The sequence below is a fragment of the Bombina bombina genome, chromosome 3 (assembly GCF_027579735.1).
Source record: "Bombina bombina isolate aBomBom1 chromosome 3, aBomBom1.pri, whole genome shotgun sequence".
Taxonomy (NCBI): Eukaryota; Metazoa; Chordata; class Amphibia; order Anura; family Bombinatoridae; genus Bombina; species Bombina bombina.
This window is the reverse complement of record NC_069501.1, coordinates 30751648-30770769: the sequence shown is the minus strand read 5'-3', so window position 1 is coordinate 30770769 and position 19122 is coordinate 30751648. Positions and strand designations below refer to the sequence as shown.

The 19122-nt window shown below is 42.2% G+C and overlaps 1 protein-coding gene across 2 annotated transcripts in view; it reads left to right on the top strand.

Moving 5' to 3' along the window:
• GDAP2 (ganglioside induced differentiation associated protein 2) overlaps positions 1–16796 on the top strand; it is a 292812-nt gene extending 276016 nt beyond the window's left edge. For both annotated transcript variants that reach the window (XM_053705768.1, XM_053705769.1), the window contains exon 14: positions 16417–16796. In XM_053705768.1, the coding sequence (XP_053561743.1) occupies positions 16417–16464 (48 nt within the window). In that variant the 3' untranslated portion in view covers positions 16465–16796. The remainder of the gene's footprint in view (positions 1–16416) is intronic.
• Positions 16797–19122: the final 2326 nt, after the last annotated feature.

The window sequence follows — 19122 nt, the reverse complement described above, 5'->3', positions numbered from 1 at the left end:
TGGGTATAGATTTTAGATTCTCTGCATTTCTACCGATACAAGGTAATCCACAGTTCACCCCAGGTATGCACTGTTCTATTTACCGAGTTTGGGCTCAAAAAGGACTTAAATATATTCAACAATTAATTTCTCCTATAGGCTACACTCTCTCCTTTAATAACCTTTTAAATATGTTTGAGCTCCCCAGACATAGTCTATTAGTCCCCAGACATAGTCTATTTGCATGTTTTCAAGTACTCCACTATATCAACTCCCAAGATCAGGGGTGGGACGATTGTTATCGATGGTCTGAGATAAATACAATTATTAAAAAATTTGCAACAGGCAAATTCACTATTGCCCTTTTATATAATATTATGTTGGACAAACAAGCACAGTTGCTTCTCTATAAACTGACTGCTTTCTGGCTAAATGTTTTTCCTCATTTTGAACCCCATAATATTAGCCTCAGTTTTGCAGCACTTAGAAAATTAAATATTCCAACTAGCTGGATAGATTCCCACACCAAATTATTACAGAATACATACTTAACTCCTGCTAAACTATCTGAATTTCTCTTGTTAGGTGTATCCAGTCCACGGATCATCCATTACTTGTGGGATATTCTCCTTACCAACAGGAAGTTGCAAGAGGATCACCCACAGCAGAGCTGCTATATAGCTCTTCCCCTAACTGCCATAGCCAGTCATTCTCTTGCAAGCTCTCAACATAGCTGGAGGTAGTAAGAGGAAAGTGGTAAAATATAGTTAGTTTTTTCTTCAATCAAAAGTTTATTGTTTTTAAATGGTACCGGAGTTGTGCTTTTTTATCTCAGGCAGCATTTAGAAGAAGAATCTGCCTTCGTTTTTCTATGATCTTAGCAAAAGTAACTAAGATCCACTGCTATTCTCACATATGTCTGAGGAGTGAGGTAACTTCAGAGGGAGAATGGCGTGCAGGGTATCCTGCAATAAGGTATGTGCAGTTAAGTTTTTCTAGGGATGGAATTTGCTAGAAAATGCTGCTGATACCGGATTAATGTAAGTTAAAGCCTAAATACAGTGATTTAATAGCGACTAGTATCATGCTTGCTATCAGAGGTATATACTCTGATTAATGTGCAATATAAAACGTTTGCTGGCATGTTTAATCGTTTTTATATATGCTTTGGTGATAAAACGTATTGGGGCCTAGTTTTTTCCACATGGCTGGCTTTATTTTTGCCTAGAAACTGTTTCCTGAGGCTTTCCACTGTTATAGTATAAAAGTTACAGTTGGTGCAGTTAAAATTACAAACTGTGACATTCAGCTTCCCTCAGCAGTCCCCTGCATGCTATAGGACCTCTCTGAAGGGCTCAAAAAGGCTTCAAAAGTAGGAGCTGTGGCAGTTGTTATGACTGTTTAAAAAACATATTTTTCGTTTTGTTAATCTGTTTTTTGTATTAAGGGGTTAATCATCCATTTGCAAGTGGGTGCAATGCTCTGCTAACTTGTTACATACACTGTAAAAATTTTGTTAGTTTAACTGCCTTTTTTCACTTTTATTTCAAATTTTGGCAAAATTTGTTTCTCTTAAAGGCACAGTAACGTTTTTTTATATTGCTTGTTAACTTGATTTAAAGTGTTTTCCAAGCTTGCTAGTCTCATTGCTAGTCTGTATAAACATGTCTGACATAGAGGAAACTCCTTGTTCATTATGTTTAAAAGCCATGGTGGAACCCCATAGGAGAATGTGTACTAAATGTATTGATTTCACTTTAAACAATAAAGATCAGCTGCTATCTTTAAAAGAATTATCACCAGAGGATTCTGACGAGGGGGAAGTTATGCCGACTAACTCTCCCCACGTATCGGACCCTTTGACTCCCGCTCAAGGGACTCACGCTAAAATGGCGCCAAGTACATCAAAGACGCCCATAGCGATTACTTTGCAGGACATGGCGGCAATCATGGATAATACCCTGTCAGCGGTATTAGCCAGACTGCCTGAATTCAGAGGAAAGCGCAATAGCTCTTGGGTTAGACGTAATACAGAGCGCGCAGATGTTTTAAGGCCCATGTCTGATACTGCGTCACAATATGCAGAAGCTGAGGAAGAGCTTCAGTCTGTGGGTGACGTCTCTGACTCGGGGAAACCTGATTCAGATATGTCTACTTTTACATTTAAGCTTGAGAACCTCCGGGTTTTGCTTGGAGAGGTTTTAGCTGCTCTGAATGACTGTGACACAATTGCAGTGCCAGAGAAATTGTGTAGACTGGATAAATACTACGCGGTGCCGGTGTGTACTGACGTTTTTTCCAATACCTAAAAGGTTTACAGAAATTATTACTAAGGAGTGGGACAGACCCGGTGTGCCGTTTCCCCCCCCCCCCCCCTCCTATTTTTAGAAAAATGTTTCCAATAGACGCCACCACACGGGACTTATGGCAGACGGTCCCTAAGGTGGAGGGAGCAGTTTCTACTTTAGCAAAGCTTACCACTATCCCTGTCGAGGACAGTTGTGCTTTTTCAGATCCAATGGATAAAAAATTAGAAGGTTACCTTAAGAAAATGTTTATTCAACAAGGTTTTATCCTGCAGCCCCTTGCATGCATTGCTCCTGTCACTGCTGCTGCGGCGTTCTGGTTTGAGTCTCTGGAAGAGGCCTTTCAGACAGCTACTCCATTGACTGAAATACTTGACAAGCTTAGAACACTTAAGCTAGCTAATTCTTTTGTTTCTGATGCCATTGTTCATTTGACTAAACTAACGGCTAAGAATTCTGGATTCGCCATCCAGGCGCGTAGGGCGCTATGGCTTAAATCTTGGTCAGCTGACGTGACTTCAAAGTCTAAATTACTTAACATTCCCTTCAAGGGGCAGACCCTATTCGGGCCTGGTTTGAGGGAAATTATTGCTGACATTACTGGAGGTAATGGTCAAACCCTTCCTCAGGACAGGGCCAAATCAAGGGCCAAACAGTCTAATTTTCGTGCCTTTCGAAACTTCAAGGCAGGTGCAGCATCAATTTCCTCTGCTACAAAACAAGAGGGAACTTTTGCGCAATCCAAGCCGGTCTGGAAATCTGACCAGGCTTGGAGCAAAGGCAAGCAGGCCAGAAAGCCTGCTGCTGCCTCTAGGACAGCATGAAGGAACGGCCCCCTATCCGGCAACGGATCTAGTAGGGGGCAGACTTTCTCTCTTCGCCCCGGCGGGGGCAAGAGATGTTCAGGATCCCTGGGCGTTGGAGATCATATCTCAGGGATATCTTCTGGACTTCAACGCTTCCCCCCCCACAAGGGAGATTTCACCTTTCGAGATTATCTGTAAACCAGATAAAGAAAGAGGCATTCTTACGCTGTGTGCAAGACCTCCTAATAATGGGAGTGATCCATCCAGTTCCACAGATGGAACAAGGACAGGGATTTTATTCAAATCTGTTTGTGGTTCCCAAAAAAGAGGGAACCTTCAGACCAATTTTGGATCTAAAGATCTTAAACAAATTCCTCAGAGTTCCATCGTTCAAAATGGAAACTATTCGGACAATCCTACCTATGATCCAGGAGGGTCAGTACATGACCACAGTGGATTTGAAGGATGCTTACCTTCACATACCGATTCACAAAGATCATCATCGGTTCCTAAGGTTTGCCTTTCTAGACAGGCATTACCAGTTTGTGGCTCTTCCCTTCGGGTTAGCTACAGCCCCAAGAATTTTTACAAAGGTTCTGGGGTCTCTTCTGGCGGTCCTAAGACCACGGGCCATAGCAGTGGCCCCTTATCTAGACGACATCCTGATACAGGCGTCAAACTTCCAAATTGCCAAATCTCATACGGACATAGTGTTGGCATTTCTGAGGTCGCATGGGTGGAAAGTGAACGAGGGAAAGTGTTCTCTATCACCCCTCACAAGGGTTTCCTTCCTAGGAACTCTGATAGATTCTGTAGAAATGAAAATTTACCTGACGGAGTCCATTTTATCAAAGCTTCTAAATTCCTGCCGTGTTCTTCACTACATTCCGCGCCCTTCGGTGGCTCAGTGCATGGAAGTGATCGGCTTAATGGTAGCGGCGATGGACATAGTGCCATTTGCGCGCCTACATCTCAGACCGCTGCAATTATGCATGCTCAGTCAGTGGAATGGGGATTACACAGATTTGTCCCCTCTGCTAAATCTGGATCAAGAGACCAGAGATTCTCTTCTCTGGTGGCTATCTCGGGTCCATCTGTCCAAAGGTATGACCTTTCGCAGGCCAGATTGGACAATTGTGACAACAGATGCCAGCCTTCTAGGTTGGGGTGCAGTCTGGGATTCCCTGAAGGCTCAGGGATCGTGGACTCAGGAGGAGAAACTCCTCCCAATAAATATTCTGGAGTTAAGAGCAATATTCAATGCTCTTCTAGCTTGGCCTCAGTTAGCAACCCTGAGGTTCATCAGATTTCAGTCGGACAACATCACGACTGTGGCTTACATCAACCATCAAGGGGGGACCAGGAGCTCCCTAGCGATGTTAGAAGTCTCCAAGATAATTCGCTGGGCAGAGACTCACTCTTGCCATCTATCAGCGATCCATATCCCAGGTGTAGAGAACTGGGAGGCGGATTTTCTAAGTCGTCAGACTTTTCATCCGGGGGAGTGGGAACTCCATCCGGAGATGTTTGCTCAATTGGTTCATCGTTGGGGCACACCAGAATTGGATCTCATGGTGTCTCACCAGAACGCCAAGCTTCCTTGTTACGGATCCAGGTCCAGGGACCCAGAAGCGACGCTGATAGATGCTCTAGCAGCACCGTGGTTCTTCAACCTGGGTTATGTGTTTCCACCGTTTCCTCTGCTCCCTCGACTGATTGCCAAAATCAAACAGGAGAGAGCATCAGTGATCTTGATCGCGCCTGCGTGGCCACGCAGGACCTGGTATGCAGACCTGGTGGACATGTTATCCTTTCCACCTTGGACTCTGCCTCTGAGACAAGACCTTCTACTACAAGGTCCTTTCAATCATCCAAATCTAATTTCTCTGAGACTGACTGCCTGGAGATTGGACGCTTGATTTTTATCAAGGCGTGGCTTCTCCGAGTCAGTCATTGATACCTTAATACAGGCACGAAAGCCTGTAACCAGGAAAATCTACCATAAGATATGGCGCAAATATCTTCATTGGTGTGAATCCAAGAATTACTCATGGAGTAATGTTAGGATTCCTAGGATATTGTCCTTTCTCCAAGAGGGTTTGGATAAAGGATTATCAGCTAGTTCTTTAAAGGGACAGATTTCTGCTCTGTCTATCCTTTTGCACAAGCGTCTGGCAGAGGTTCCAGACGTCCAGGCATTTTGTCAGGTTTTGGTTAGAATTAAGCCTGTGTTTAAACCTGTAGCTCCTCCATGGAGCTTAAACTTGGTTCTTCAAGGAGTTCCGTTTGAACCCCTTCATTCCATTGATATCAAACTTTTATCTTGGAAAGTTCTGTTTTTGATGGCTATTTCCTCGGCTCGTAGAGTCTCTGAGTTATCAGCTTTACAATGTGATTCTCCTTATCTGATTTTCCATACAGATAAAGTAGTTCTGCGTACAAAACCTGGGTTTTTACCTAAGGTAGTTTCCAACAAGAATATCAATCAAGAGATTGTTGTTCAATCATTGTGTCCTAATCCTTCTTCAAAGAAGGAACGTCTTTTACATAATTTGGACGTAGTCCGTGCTTTAAAGTTTTACTTACAAGCGACTAAAGATTTTCGTCAAACATCTTCCCTGTTTGTTGTTTACTCTGGACAGAGGAGAGGTCAAAAGGCTTCGGCAACCTCTCTTTCTTTTTGGCTTCGGAGCGTAATACGCTTAGCCTATGAGACTGCTGGACAGCAGACCCCTGAAAGGATTACAGCTCATTCTACTAGAGCTGTGGCTTCCACCTGGGCCTTTAAAAATGAGGCTTCTGTTGAACAGATTTGCAAAGTGGCGACTTGGTCTTTGCTTCATACCTTTTCAAAATTTTACAAATTTTATACTTTTGCTTCTTCGGAGGCTATTTTTGGGAGAAAGGTTCTACAGGCAGTGGTCCCTTCCGTTTAAGTACCTGCCTTGTCCCTCCCTTCATCCGTGTACTTTAGCTTTGGTATTGGTATCCCACAAGTAATGGATGATCCGTGGACTGGATACACCTAACAAGAGAAAACATAATTTATGCTTACCTGATAAATGTATTTCTCTTGTGGTGTATCCAGTCCACGGCCCGCCCTGTCCTTTTAAGGCAGGTCTAAATTTTAAACTACAGTCACCACTGCACCCTATGGTTTCTCCTTTCTCGGCTAGTTTCGGTCGAATGACTGGCTATGGCAGTTAGGGGAGGAGCTATATAGCAGCTCTGCTGTGGGTGATCCTCTTGCAACTTCCTGTTGGTAAGGAGAATACCCCACAAGTAATGGATGATCCGTGGACTGGATACACCACAAGAGAAATAAATTTATCAGGTAAGCATAAATTATGTTTTTCTTTAGCCACAAACTCACAATGTCCGAAATGTTTCTGGGCAAGTGCTGATGTTTTCCATATATTCTTTAAATGCCCAAAGATTAATCAATTCTGGGGCAAGGTTAGCCTATGGTATAGAAAGCACTACCAGGATAAGTTTAAAATTCAAGCTTTCCATGTCATTTTTCTTATACATCCTCACCTGATATTATCTAAACCAAAGAATATCAGCTCATTAAATGCTATAATTTTGGTAACTAGACTATTGATATTGAAAAATTGGAAGGATCCACATCCACTTAAATTTTCTAATTTCCGTAATCTTCTGCTCCAACATATAGTCTTTGAATTATATAACAATCTTTTCCATTCCAAAGACAGGGCTGAGGAATTTTTTATTAAATGGAATCCCATACTTAAGCTGTACCCTGGCAACGTACAGAAATCAATTCTTGCCCCTTTGGGTCATTTAGAAACTTATCGTAATCTTTTTTCTTTTTAAGAGAAAACTACTTAAATAATCTCAATTTAAGGCACTTTTAGAGTTGATTCAATCGTTTTAAATATTGATCTTATATGGGGAGAGATTGGGAGAACCTTTTCCTTTATTTTTTTTTTTCTTTTTCTTCTCCCCCTCTTTCTCTTTCTTCGTTTTTTCTTTTTTAGTTGCCCTAGTGGGAATTAGAAAACACCCAGCTTGTATACAGTTAATGTTGGTTCTATTTTTGCTTAATTTATTTTAAAACAGTCGGAAGAATGACAATGATTTTTTTCTTTTTGTATTACCTAATCTGTAAATAATCACTGATTTTGATTTAGCCTGTGTGGTGCAATACAAAAGCAAATGTGCTTAAATATATTCTGTATACACTGTTGGAAATTAAATAAAGACTTAAAAAAAATAGTATGTAGGATAGCTTTATGCTTATCCCAGGCATTAATTAGTTAGTAGGATAGCTTTATGCTTATCCCGGCACTAATAAGTACATAGGATATCCTTATGCTTATCCCAGGCATTAATTAGCTAGTAGGATAGCTTTATGCTTATCCCAGCACTAATAAGTACATAGGATATCCTTATGCTCATCCCAGGCATTAATTAGTATGTAGTATAGCCTTATGCTTATCACAGGCATTAACTAGTATGTAGGATAGCCTTATGCTTATCCCAGGCATTAATTAGTTAGTAGGATAGCTTTATGCTTATCCCGGCACTAATAAGTACATAGGATATCCTTATGCTTATCCCAGGCATTAATTAGTTAGTAGGATAGCTTTATGCTTATCCAGGCAATAATAAGTACATAGGATATCCTTATGCTCATCCCAGGCATTAATTAGTATGTAGTATAGCCTTATGCTTATCACAGGCATTAACTAGTATGTAGGATAGCCTTATGCTTATCCCAGGTGTTACTTAGTATATAGGATCACCTTATGCTTATCCCAGGCATTAATTAGTATATAGGATAACCATATGCTTATCCCAGGCAGTAATTAGTATGTAGTATAGCCTTATGCTTATCCCAGGCATTAATTAGTATGTAGGATAGCCTTATGCTTATCCCAGGCATTAATTAGTACGTAGAATAGCCTTATGCTTATCCCATGCATTAATTAGTATATAGGTTAGCCTTATGCTTATCCCAGGCATTAATTAGTACATAGGATAGCCTTATGCTTATCCCAGGCATTAATTAGTACATAGGATAGCCTTATGCTTTTTCTAGGCATTAATTAGTACATTGGATAGCCCTATGCTTATCCCAGGCAATAATTAGTATGTAGGATAACCTTATGCTTATCACAGGCAGTAATTAGTATGTAGTACAAACGTATGCTTATCCCAGACAGTAATTAGTATCTAGTATAGCCTTATGCTTATCTCAGGCATTATTTAGTATGTAGGATAGCCTTATGCTTATCCCAGGCATTAATTAGTATATAGGATAGCCTTATGCTTTTTCTCAGCATTAATTAGTACATTGGATAGCCTTATGCTTATCCCAGTCATTAATTAGTATGTAGGCTAACCTTATGCTTATCACAGGCAGTAATTAGTATGTAGGATAGCCTCATGCTTATCACGGGCATTAATTAATATGTAGGGTAGCCTTATGCTTATCCCAGGCATTAATTAGTATTTAGGATTGCCTTTTCTCTTGTAAAGGTGTATCCAGTCCACAGGTTCATCCATTACTTGTGGGATATTCTCCTTCCCAACAGGAAGTTGCAAGAGGACACCCACAGCAGAGCTGTCTATATAGCTCCTCCCCTAACTGCCACCCCCAGTCATTCTCTTGCAACTCTCGACAAGAAAGGAAGTATCAAGAGATATGTGGTGACTTAGTGTAGTTTTTACCTTCAATCAAGAGTTTGTTATTTTAAAACGGTACCGGCGTTGTACTGTTTTACACTCAGGCAGAAATTGGAAGAAGAATCTGCCTGGAGGTTGATGATCTTAGCTTGTAACTAAGGTCCATTGCTGTTCTCACACATAACTGAAGAGTATGGAAAGAAAACTTCAGTTGGGGGGACGGTTTGCAGATCACCTGCTTTGAGGTATGTTCAGTATATTTTTTTCTAGAGAGATGATAAGGTCTAGAAAATGCTGACAGTGCCTGGTATATTTGAGGTAAGCCTGATACAGTGATTTAACAGCGACTGGGATCATGCTTACAAGATAAGGGTAATATTCATGTTAACTCTCATATTACTTAGTGTAAAAACGTTTGCATAACTTACAGAAAAAACGTTTTTTCTCTGAGAGTGATAAATCTTTATTTGGGACCTAGTTTTCTACATGGCTTGTTAGATTACTCCTAGGAGTACTTTTTTAATACCCCCTGACATTGAGTGCATGGTGGGAGGGGCCTATTTTCACGCACTTTATGCGCAGTTGATATTCAGACTGAGACATCCAGCTTCCCTAAAGGAGTCCTCTGGCATCTAGGACCACTATAGAGGGTAGGGTTTAAGGGCAGGTAGGAGCCACAGCAGAGCTGTGGCAGTGTGTTTGACTGTTTTTTAACGGTTTTACCGTTTTTCTAATCCGGTTTGGGGCCTAAGGGGTTAATCATCCATTTGCAAGTGGGTGCAATGCTGCTTTAGTCTCTTATACACACTGTAAAAATTTTGTAGAGTTTACTACTTTTTAACACTGTTTTGCAGTTTATGTGGTAGTTTTTTTCTTTTAAAGGCACAGTACCGTTTTTGTTTAATTGCTTTTTCACATTAATTAAAGTGTTTTCCAAGCTTGCTGGTCTCATTACTAGTCTGTTAAACATGTCTGACATAGAGGAAACTCCTTGTTCATTATGTTTAGAAGCCATTGTGGAACCCCCTCTTAGAATGTGTACCAAATGCACTGACCTTTCTATAAGTTATAAAGACCATATTATAGGTTAAAAGATTTATCACCAGAGGTTTCTCAGACTGACAAAAGGGAGGTTAAACCACCTAGCTCTCCCAATGTGTCAGAACCTATATCTCCCGCGCAAGTGACGCAAAGTACATCTGGCGCGTCCAATGCGTTTACCTTACAAGACATGGCGGCAGTTATGAATCATACCCTCACAGAGGTATTGTCCAAACTGCTAGGGTTACAAGGAAAGCGAGACAGCTCTGGGGCTAGAACAAATACAGAGCTTTCTGACGCTTTAGTAGCTATGTCTGATATACCCTCACAATGTACAGAAGCCGAAGCAGGAGAGCTTCTATCTGTGGGTGACATTTCTGATTCAGGGAAGGCGTTGCTTCAGTCTGACTCTGAAATGACAGCATTTAAATTTAAGCTTGAACACCTCCGCTTGTTGCTCAGGGAGGTTTTAGCGACTCTGGATGATTGTGACACCATTGTAGTCCCAGAGAAATTGTGTAAAATGGACAAATACTTTGCAGTGCCTGTTTACACTGATGTTTTTCCAGTCCCTAAGAGGTTTTCAGAAATTATTACGAAGGAATGGGATAGACCAGGTGTACCGTTCTCTCCCCCTCCTGCTTTTAAAAAGATGTTTCCCATAGATGCCGCTACACGGGACTCCTGGCAGACAGTCCCTAAGGTGGAGGGAGCATTCTCTACCCTAGCTAAGCGTACAACTATCCCCGTCGAGGACAGTTGTGCTTTCCTAGATCCAATGGATAAAAAATTAGAGGGTTTCCTTAAGAAAATCTTTATACAACAAGGTTTTATTCTCCAGCCTCTTGCATGCATTGCCCCAGTCACTGCTGCAGCAGCTTTCTGGTTCGAATCTCTTGAAGAGGCTCTACAGGTGGAGACCCCGTTGGATGATATCCTAGACAGGCTTAAAGCTCTTAAGTTAGCCAATTCATTTATTTCTGACGCCGTTTTTAATTTAACAAAGCTAACGGCTAAGAATTCAGGTTTTGCCATTCAGGCGCGTAGGGCGCTATGGCTTAAATCCTGGTCAGCTGACGTTACTTCAAAGTCTAAGTTTCTCAACATCCCCTTCAAAGGGCAGACCCTATTCGGGCCTGGACTGAAGGAGATCATTTCTGATATTACTGGAGGAAAAGGCCACACCCTTCCCCAGGATAGGTCCAACAAATTAAGGACCAAACAGACTAATTTCTTTCATGTAATTAACAAGAGTCCATGAGCTAGTGACGTATGGGATATACATTCCTACCAGGAGGGGCAAAGTTTCCCAAACCTTAAAATGCCTATAAATACACCCCTCACCACACCCACAAATCAGTTTTACAAACTTTGCCTCCAAGGGAGGTGGTGAAGTAAGTTTGTGCTAGATTCTACGTTGATATGCGCTCCGCAGCAAGTTGGAGCCCGGTTTTCCTCTCAGCGTGCAGTGAATGTCAGAGGGATGTGAGGAGAGTATTGCCTATTGAATGCAGTGATCTCCTTCTACGGGGTCTATTTCATAAGGTTCTCTGTTATCGGTCGTAGAGATTCATCTCTTACCTCCCTTTTCAGATCGACGATATACTCTTATATTTACCATTTCCTCTACTGATTCTCGTTTCAGTACTGGTTTGGCTTTCTACAAACATGTAGATGAGTGTCCTGGGGTAAGTAAGTCTTATTTTCTGTGACACTCTAAGCTATGGTTGGGCACTTTATTTATAAAGTTCTAAATATATGTATTCAAACATTTATTTGCCTTGACTCAGAATGTTCAACTTTCCTTATTTCCAGACAGTCAGTTTCATATTTGGGATTATGCTTTAAATTATCATATTTTTTCTTACCTCAAAAATTTGACTTTTTTCCCTGTGGGCTGTTAGGCTCGCGGGGGCTGAAAATGCTTCATTTTATTGTGTCATTCTTGGCGCGGACTTTTTTGGCGCAAAAATTCTTTCCGTAAGACTTCTAGTCTATTTGTTATCTTTTCCGGTTCTAGGAAAGGCCAGAAAGCTTCTGCCATTTCTTTGGCATCTTGGTTGAAATCTTTAATTCATCTTGCCTATGTTGAGTCGGGTAAAATTCCGCCTCAAAGAATTACAGCTCATTCTACTAGGTCAATATCTACTTCCTGGGCGTTTAGGAATGAAGCTTCGGTTGACCAGATCTGCAAAGCAGCAACTTGGTCCTCTTTGCATACTTTTACTAAATTCTACCATTTTGATGTATTTTCTTCTTCTGAAGCAGTTTTTGGTAGAAAAGTTCTTCAGGCAGCGGTTTCAGTTTGAATCTTCTGCTTATGTTTTTTGTTAAACTTTATTTTGGGTGTGGATTATTTTCAGCAGGAATTGGCTGTCTTTATTTTATCCCTCCCTCTCTAGTGACTCTTGTGTGGAAAGATCCACATCTTGGGTAGTCATTATCCCATACGTCACTAGCTCATGGACTCTTGTTAATTACATGAAAGAAAACATAATTTATGTAAGAACTTACCTGATAAATTCATTTCTTTCATATTAACAAGAGTCCATGAGGCCCACCCTTTTTTGTGGTGGTTATGATTTTTTTGTATAAAGCACAATTATTCCAATTCCTTATTTTATATGCTTCGCACTTTTTTTCTTATCACCCCACTTCTTGGCTATTCGTTAAACTGATTTGTGGGTGTGGTGAGGGGTGTATTTATAGGCATTTTAAGGTTTGGGAAACTTTGCCCCTCCTGGTAGGAATGTATATCCCATACGTCACTAGCTCATGGACTCTTGTTAATATGAAAGAAATGAATTTATCAGGTAAGTTCTTACATAAATTATGTTTTTCGTTCCTTTCGAAACTTCAAGAGTGGCGCAGCTTCAACTTCCTCTACTGCAAAACAAGAAGGAAATTTTGCCTCCAAGCCAGTCTGGAGACCTAACCAGGCTTGGAACAAGGGAAAGCAGGCCAAAAAACCTGCTCCTGCCTCTAAGACAGCATGAAGGAGTAGCCCAACTAGATCCGGGACCGGATCTAGTTGGGGGCATACTTTCTCTCTTCGCCCAGGCTTGGGCAAGAGACGTCCAGGATCCCTGGGCTCTGGAGATTGTTTCCCAGGGATATCTTCTGGATTTCAAAGCCTCATCTCCAAAGGGGAGATTTCATCTCTCACAATTATCTGCAAACCAGATAAAGAGAGAGGCATTCTTACGTTGCGTTCAAGACCTTCTGGTTATGGGAGTGATCCACCCAGTTCCAAGGGAGGAACAGGGGCAAGGATTCTATTCAAATCTGTTTATAGTTCCCAAAAAAGAGGGAACTTTCAGACCAATCTTGGATCTCAAGATCCTAAACAAATTTCTCAGGGTCCCATCCTTCAAGATGGAGACTATTCGAACCATCCTACCTATGATCCAGGAGGGGTCAATATATGACTACCATGGATTTAAAGGATGCTTATCTCCACATTCCGATACACAGAGATCATCATCGGTTTCTCAGGTTTGCCTTCCTAGACAGGCATTACCAGTTTGTGGCTCTTCCCTTCGGGTTAGCCACGGCACCAAGAATCGTTACGAAGGTTCTAGGGTCCCTACTGGCGGTTCTAAGACCACGAGGCATAGCAGTGGCTCCTTACCTAGACGACATTCTGATACAGGCGTCGAATTTTCAAATCGCCATGTCCCATACGGACATTGTTCTGGCATTCCTGAGGTCTCATGGGTGGAAGGTGAACGAAGAAAAGAGTTCTCTCTCCCCTCTCACAAGAGTTTCCTTCCTAGGAACTCTGATAGATTCAGTAGAAATGGAGATTTTTCTGACAGAGGTCAGGTTGTCAAAGCTTCTAACTTCCTGCTGTGCCCTTTATTCCACTTTTCAGCCGTCAGTGGCTCAGTGTATGGAAGTAATCGGCTTAATGGTAGCGGCAATGGACATAGTTCCGTTTGCCCGCCTACATCTCAGACCACTACAACTTTGCATGCTCAATCAGTGGAATGGGGATTACACAGATTTGTCCCCTCTGCTAAATCTGGATCAACAGACCAGGGATTCTCTTCTCTGGTGGCTATCTTGGGTCCATCTGTCCAGGGGAATGAACTTCCGCAGGCCAGAATGGACTATAGTGACGACAGATGCCAGCCTTCTGGGCTGGGGTGCAGTCTGGAACTCCCTGAAGGCTCAGGGTTCGTGGACTCAGGAGAAAGCCCTCCTTCCGATAAACATTCTGGAACTAAGAGCGATATTCAATGCTCTTCAGGCTTGGCCTCAGCTATCTGCGGTCAGGTTCATCAGATTTCAGTCGGACAACATCACGACTGTAGCCTATATCAACCATCAGGGGGGTACAAGGAGCCCCCTGGCGATGTTGGAGGTTTCAAAGATAATTCTATGGGCAGAGGTTCACTCTTGCCATCTCTCAGCTATCCATATCCCAGGAGTAGAGAACTGGGAGGCGGATTTCCTAAGTCGGCAGTCTTTTCATCCGGGGGAGTGGGAGCTCCTCCGGAGGTATTTGCCCAGTTGATTCAACTATGGGGCAAACCAGAACTGGATCTCATGGCGTCTCGTCAGAACGCCAAGCTTCCTCGTTACGGGTCCAGGTCCAGGGATCCCAAGGCAGCGCTGATAGATGCTCTAGCAGCGCCCTGGTCCTTCAGCCTGGCTTGTGTGTTTCCACCGTTTCCTCTGCTCCCTCCTCTGATTGCCAAGATCAGCAGGAGAGAGCTTTGGTGATTTTGATAGCTCCTACATGGCCACACAGGACTTGGTATGCAGATCTGGTGGACATGTCATCCTTTCCACCATGGACTCTGCCGCTGAGGCAGGACCTTCTACTTCAAGGTCCTTTCAAACATCCAAATCTAATTTCTCTGCGTCTGACTGCTGGAGATTGAACGCTTGATTCTATCAAAGCGTGGTTTTTCCGAGTCGGTCATTGATACCTTAATTCAGGTTCGAAAGCCTGTCACCAGGAAAATCTATCATGAGATATGGTGTAAATATCTTCATTGGTGTGAATCCAAGGGTTACTCATGGAGTAAAGTCAGGATTCCTAGAATCTTATCCTTTCTCCAAGAGGGATTGAAGAAAGGATTGTCTGCTAGTTCCTTAAAGGGACAGATTTCTGCTCTGTCTATTCTTTTGCACAAACGTCTGGCTGAGGTTCCAGACGTTCAGGCGTTTTGTCAGGCTTTAGTTAGAATTAAGCCTGTGTTTAAACCTGTTGCTCCGCCATGGAGTTTAAATTTAGTTCTTAAAGTTCTTCAAGGGGTTCTCCATAGATATTAAACTTTTATCTTGGAAAGTTCTGTTTCTAGTAGCTATCTCCTCGGCTCGAAGAGTTTTGGAGTTATCTGCTTTACAGTGTGATTCCCCTTATCTGATTTTCCATGCAGATAAGGTAGTTTTGCGTACCAAACCTGGGTTTTTTCCTAAGGTGGTATCTAATAAAAACATCAATCAGGAGATTGTTGTTCCTTCATTTTGTCCTAATCCTTCCTCAAAGAAGGAACGTCTTTTACACAATCTTGATGTGGTTCGTGCTTTAAAGTTTTATTTACAAGCTACGAAGGATTTTCGTCAAACATCTGCTTTGTTTGTTATCTACTCTGGATAGAGGAGAGGCCAAAAGGCTTCGGCAACTTCTCTTTCTTTTTGGCTGAGAAGCATAATCCGCTTAGCTTATGAGACTGCTGGCCAGCAGCCTCCTGAAAGAATTACAGCTCATTCCACTAGAGCGGTGGCTTCCACATGGGCTTTTAAAAATGAGGCCTCTGTTGAACAGATTTGTAAAGCGACGACTTGGTCTTCGCTTCACACTTTTTCTAAATTCTACAAATTGAATACTTTTGCTTCTTCAGAGGCTATTTTTGGGAGAAAGGTCTTACAGGCAGTGGTGCCTTCCATTTAAGTTCCTGCCTTGTCCCTCCCTTCATCCATGTCCTAAAGCTTTGGTATTGGTATCCCACAAGTAATGGATGAACCTGTGGACTGGATACACCTTTACAAGAGAAAAAAACATTTATGCTTACCTGATAAATTTATTTCTCTTGTGGTGTATCCAGTCCACGGCCCGCCCTGTCATTTTAAGGCAGGTGTTTTTTATTTTTAATCTACAGTCACCACTGCACCCTATAGTTTCTCCTTTTTTCTTGCTTATCTTCGGTCGAATGACTGGGGGTGGCAGTTAGGGGAGGAGCTATATAGACAGCTCTGCTGTGGGTGTCCTCTTGCAACTTCCTGTTGGGAAGGAGAATATCCCACAAGTAATGGATGAACCCGTGGACTGGATACACCACAAGAGAAATAAATTTATCAGGTAAACATAAATTTTGTTTTTTTCCCAGGCATTAATTAGTATATAAATCATCATAAGAGACTTAACTTGGTAAAGCTTATTTTATACAAGTGATATGTAGAGGGACACTCTTATTGGCTCATCCTTAATGTGTAGAAATAAAATGAGCCCACCCTGTGCAGAGAAACAGTTGGTGTAACCCTGTAATTCTGTATATGTGTGAGATTATCCCTCAGGGATGTTTAGTCTGATATTCATTTGAATATAGTGTCCGTTAAGCAAGTTATGTTTGCATTAAATGTTTGCTTTTTATGACTAAATGTGTTTTTCTTTTTCACAGGAAAACGGACCATTTTTCCAGTCACACTCATCATTCTCAGGCCTCTGACCTACTCCCCCCCCACCCGCCATGAAGATGTCCTAGAGGTGGATCCCCTTGAGAGGATTAAAGGCTCCCTGTGCGGCTCCTCTGCACAAGTCGGTGTGCGTTTTGGATGGACATTTGTTTTGCAGATATGGGCTGCTGCGTGCCCCTCTGACATGGGAGATGCAGCTGTAGGCTTCTCCTGCCCTATTTTATTTATATGTCTGTGTGCCCTTGTGTGGGTACAACCGCCGGATGTCTGCTACTCCAGCATTTCCCAGTCAACCAGGTGGCCAACTCTTTGTTCAGTAGAGAGTTTTCCTAAATTTTCACAAAATAAATTCCCTTATAATGTGTGCTGTTCCTTGTTCTTGTTTGGTTATTGAGGTTGTGCTCCTAAACATCCTGTGAGAGGGAAGGTTTTTTACCGCATGCCTATACGTCACAGCACGCTATATGCACTTCCTGCAGTTATCAAGTTATATAGGTCTAAACTAATGCACACAAGAACAAGGGTTATATTCTTATGTGCAGGAACAACCCAGTGTATTCATTACACTCATGGGGCTAGATTACAAGCGGAGCGCTAATTTATCGCTCGCCCGCAAACAGGCGCACGATAAGTAACCAGCCATTACAAGTGGCTGGTTATTGCTATGGCAAGCTCACAGTAGCAATTAGCGCTTATATAATTAACGAGAGATCAGATCTCTGGTTAATTTTATAAATGTGGCCCAAATGCCCCCAAAATACAGTGTAGTCTATTTTATTAAAAAATAAAGATGGCAGCATTTTTATTTTTTAATAAAATGACTGCACTAGGCAGTATTTTGGGGAAAAGATGGCGGAAGTATATACACATATTAACACAAATTTATACGCATATAAGCATATACATAAATATTTAAATTTGCTGCATCGCTGTGCTACTTACCCATTTCACTGTGCTTAGGTTCAGATGTCGTCTCAATGGATCCTATGGCATCGTGCAATGCTTCCCAGCAATGCGTACGCGAGCTCACGTTCAAATTGCTGATAACTTGTTATACCAGCTCACATTAGCATGCGCTAGTACTACTCAGTGGAGCCCTAATATTGCTTTCTGGAAAGTGATATTTAGCGCTCCACTTGTAATCTGGCCCATGATGTATAAAGAACCCAAAATAATCTGATAAAAAATGTCATTAGCTTTGGAAGGCTTCAGGTTTTTTCTTCCTTGTTTCCTTTCTTTACCCTGATATTACAGAGAATTCCCTATTGATTTAACCACTCTGAGGGTTCTCTATGGAATTCCCATCTCAGATGATTTATTGTAGTCTCCTAGGAGAAATATACTCCTACATCTCTCGTACATAGCAAGTGATATAATTTACAGTTTCAACTCTGGTTGTTTTACTAAAATACCTCTAAGAAACTCTCAGCAAATTGATATAAATCCATAACTCTCTGGGCTGGGTAGTATGTATTAGTAACTCTCTGGGCTGGGTAGTATGTATCAGTAACTCTCTGGGCTGGGTAGTATGTATCGGTAACTCTCTGGGCTGGGTAATATGTATCGGTAACTCTCTTGGCTGGGTAGTATGTATCAGTAACTCTCTGGGCTGGGTAGTATGTATAAGTAACTCTCTGGGTTGGGTAGTATGTATTAGTAACTCTCTGGGCTGGGTAGTATGTATCAGTAACTCTCTGGGCTGGGTAGTATGTATCAGTAACTCTCTGGGCTGGGTAGTATGTATCAGTAACTCTCTGGGCTGGGTAGTATGTATCGGTAACTCTCTGGGCTGGGTAGTATGTATCGGCAACTCTCTGGGCTGGGTAGTATGTATCGGTAACTCTCTGGGCTGGGTAGTATGTATCGGTAACTCTCTGGGCTGGGTAGTATGTATCGGTAACTCTCTGGGCTGGGTAGTATGTATCGGTAACTCTCTGGGCTGGGTAGTATGTATCAGTAACTCTCTGGGCTGGGTAGTATGTATCGGTAACTCTCTGGGCTGGGTAGTATGTATCAGTAACTCTCTGGGCTGGGTAATATGTATCAGTAACTCTCTGGGCTGGGTAGTATGTATCGGTAACTCTCTGGGCTGGGTAGTATGTATCAGTAACTCTCTGGGCTTGGTAGTATGTATCAGTAACTCTCTGGGCTGGGTTGTATGTATCAGTAACTCTCTGGGCTGGGTAGTATGTATTGGTAACTCTCTGGGCTGGGTCGTATGTTTCAGTAACTCTCTGAGCTGAGTAGTATGTATCGGTAACTCTCTGGGCTTGGTAGTATGTATTAGTAACTCTCTGGGCTGGGTAGTATGTATCAGTAACTCTCTGGGCTGGGTAGTATGTATCAGTAACTCTCTGGGCTGGGTAGTATGTATCGGTAACTCTCTGGGCTGGGTTGAATGTATCAGTAACTCGCTGGGTAATATGTACAGTAACTCTCTAGGCCTTGTAGTATGTATCAGTAACTCTCTGGGCTGGGAAGTATGTATCGGTAACTCTCTAGGCTGGGTAGTATGTATCAGTATCTCTCTGGGCTGGGTAGTATATATCAGTAACTCGCTGGGCTGGGTAGTATGTATTGGTAACTTTCTGGGCTGGGTAGTATGTGAATCGGTAACTCTCTGGGCTGGGTAGTATGTATCGGTAACTCTCTGGGCTGGGTAGTATGTATCGGTAACTCTCTGGGCTGGG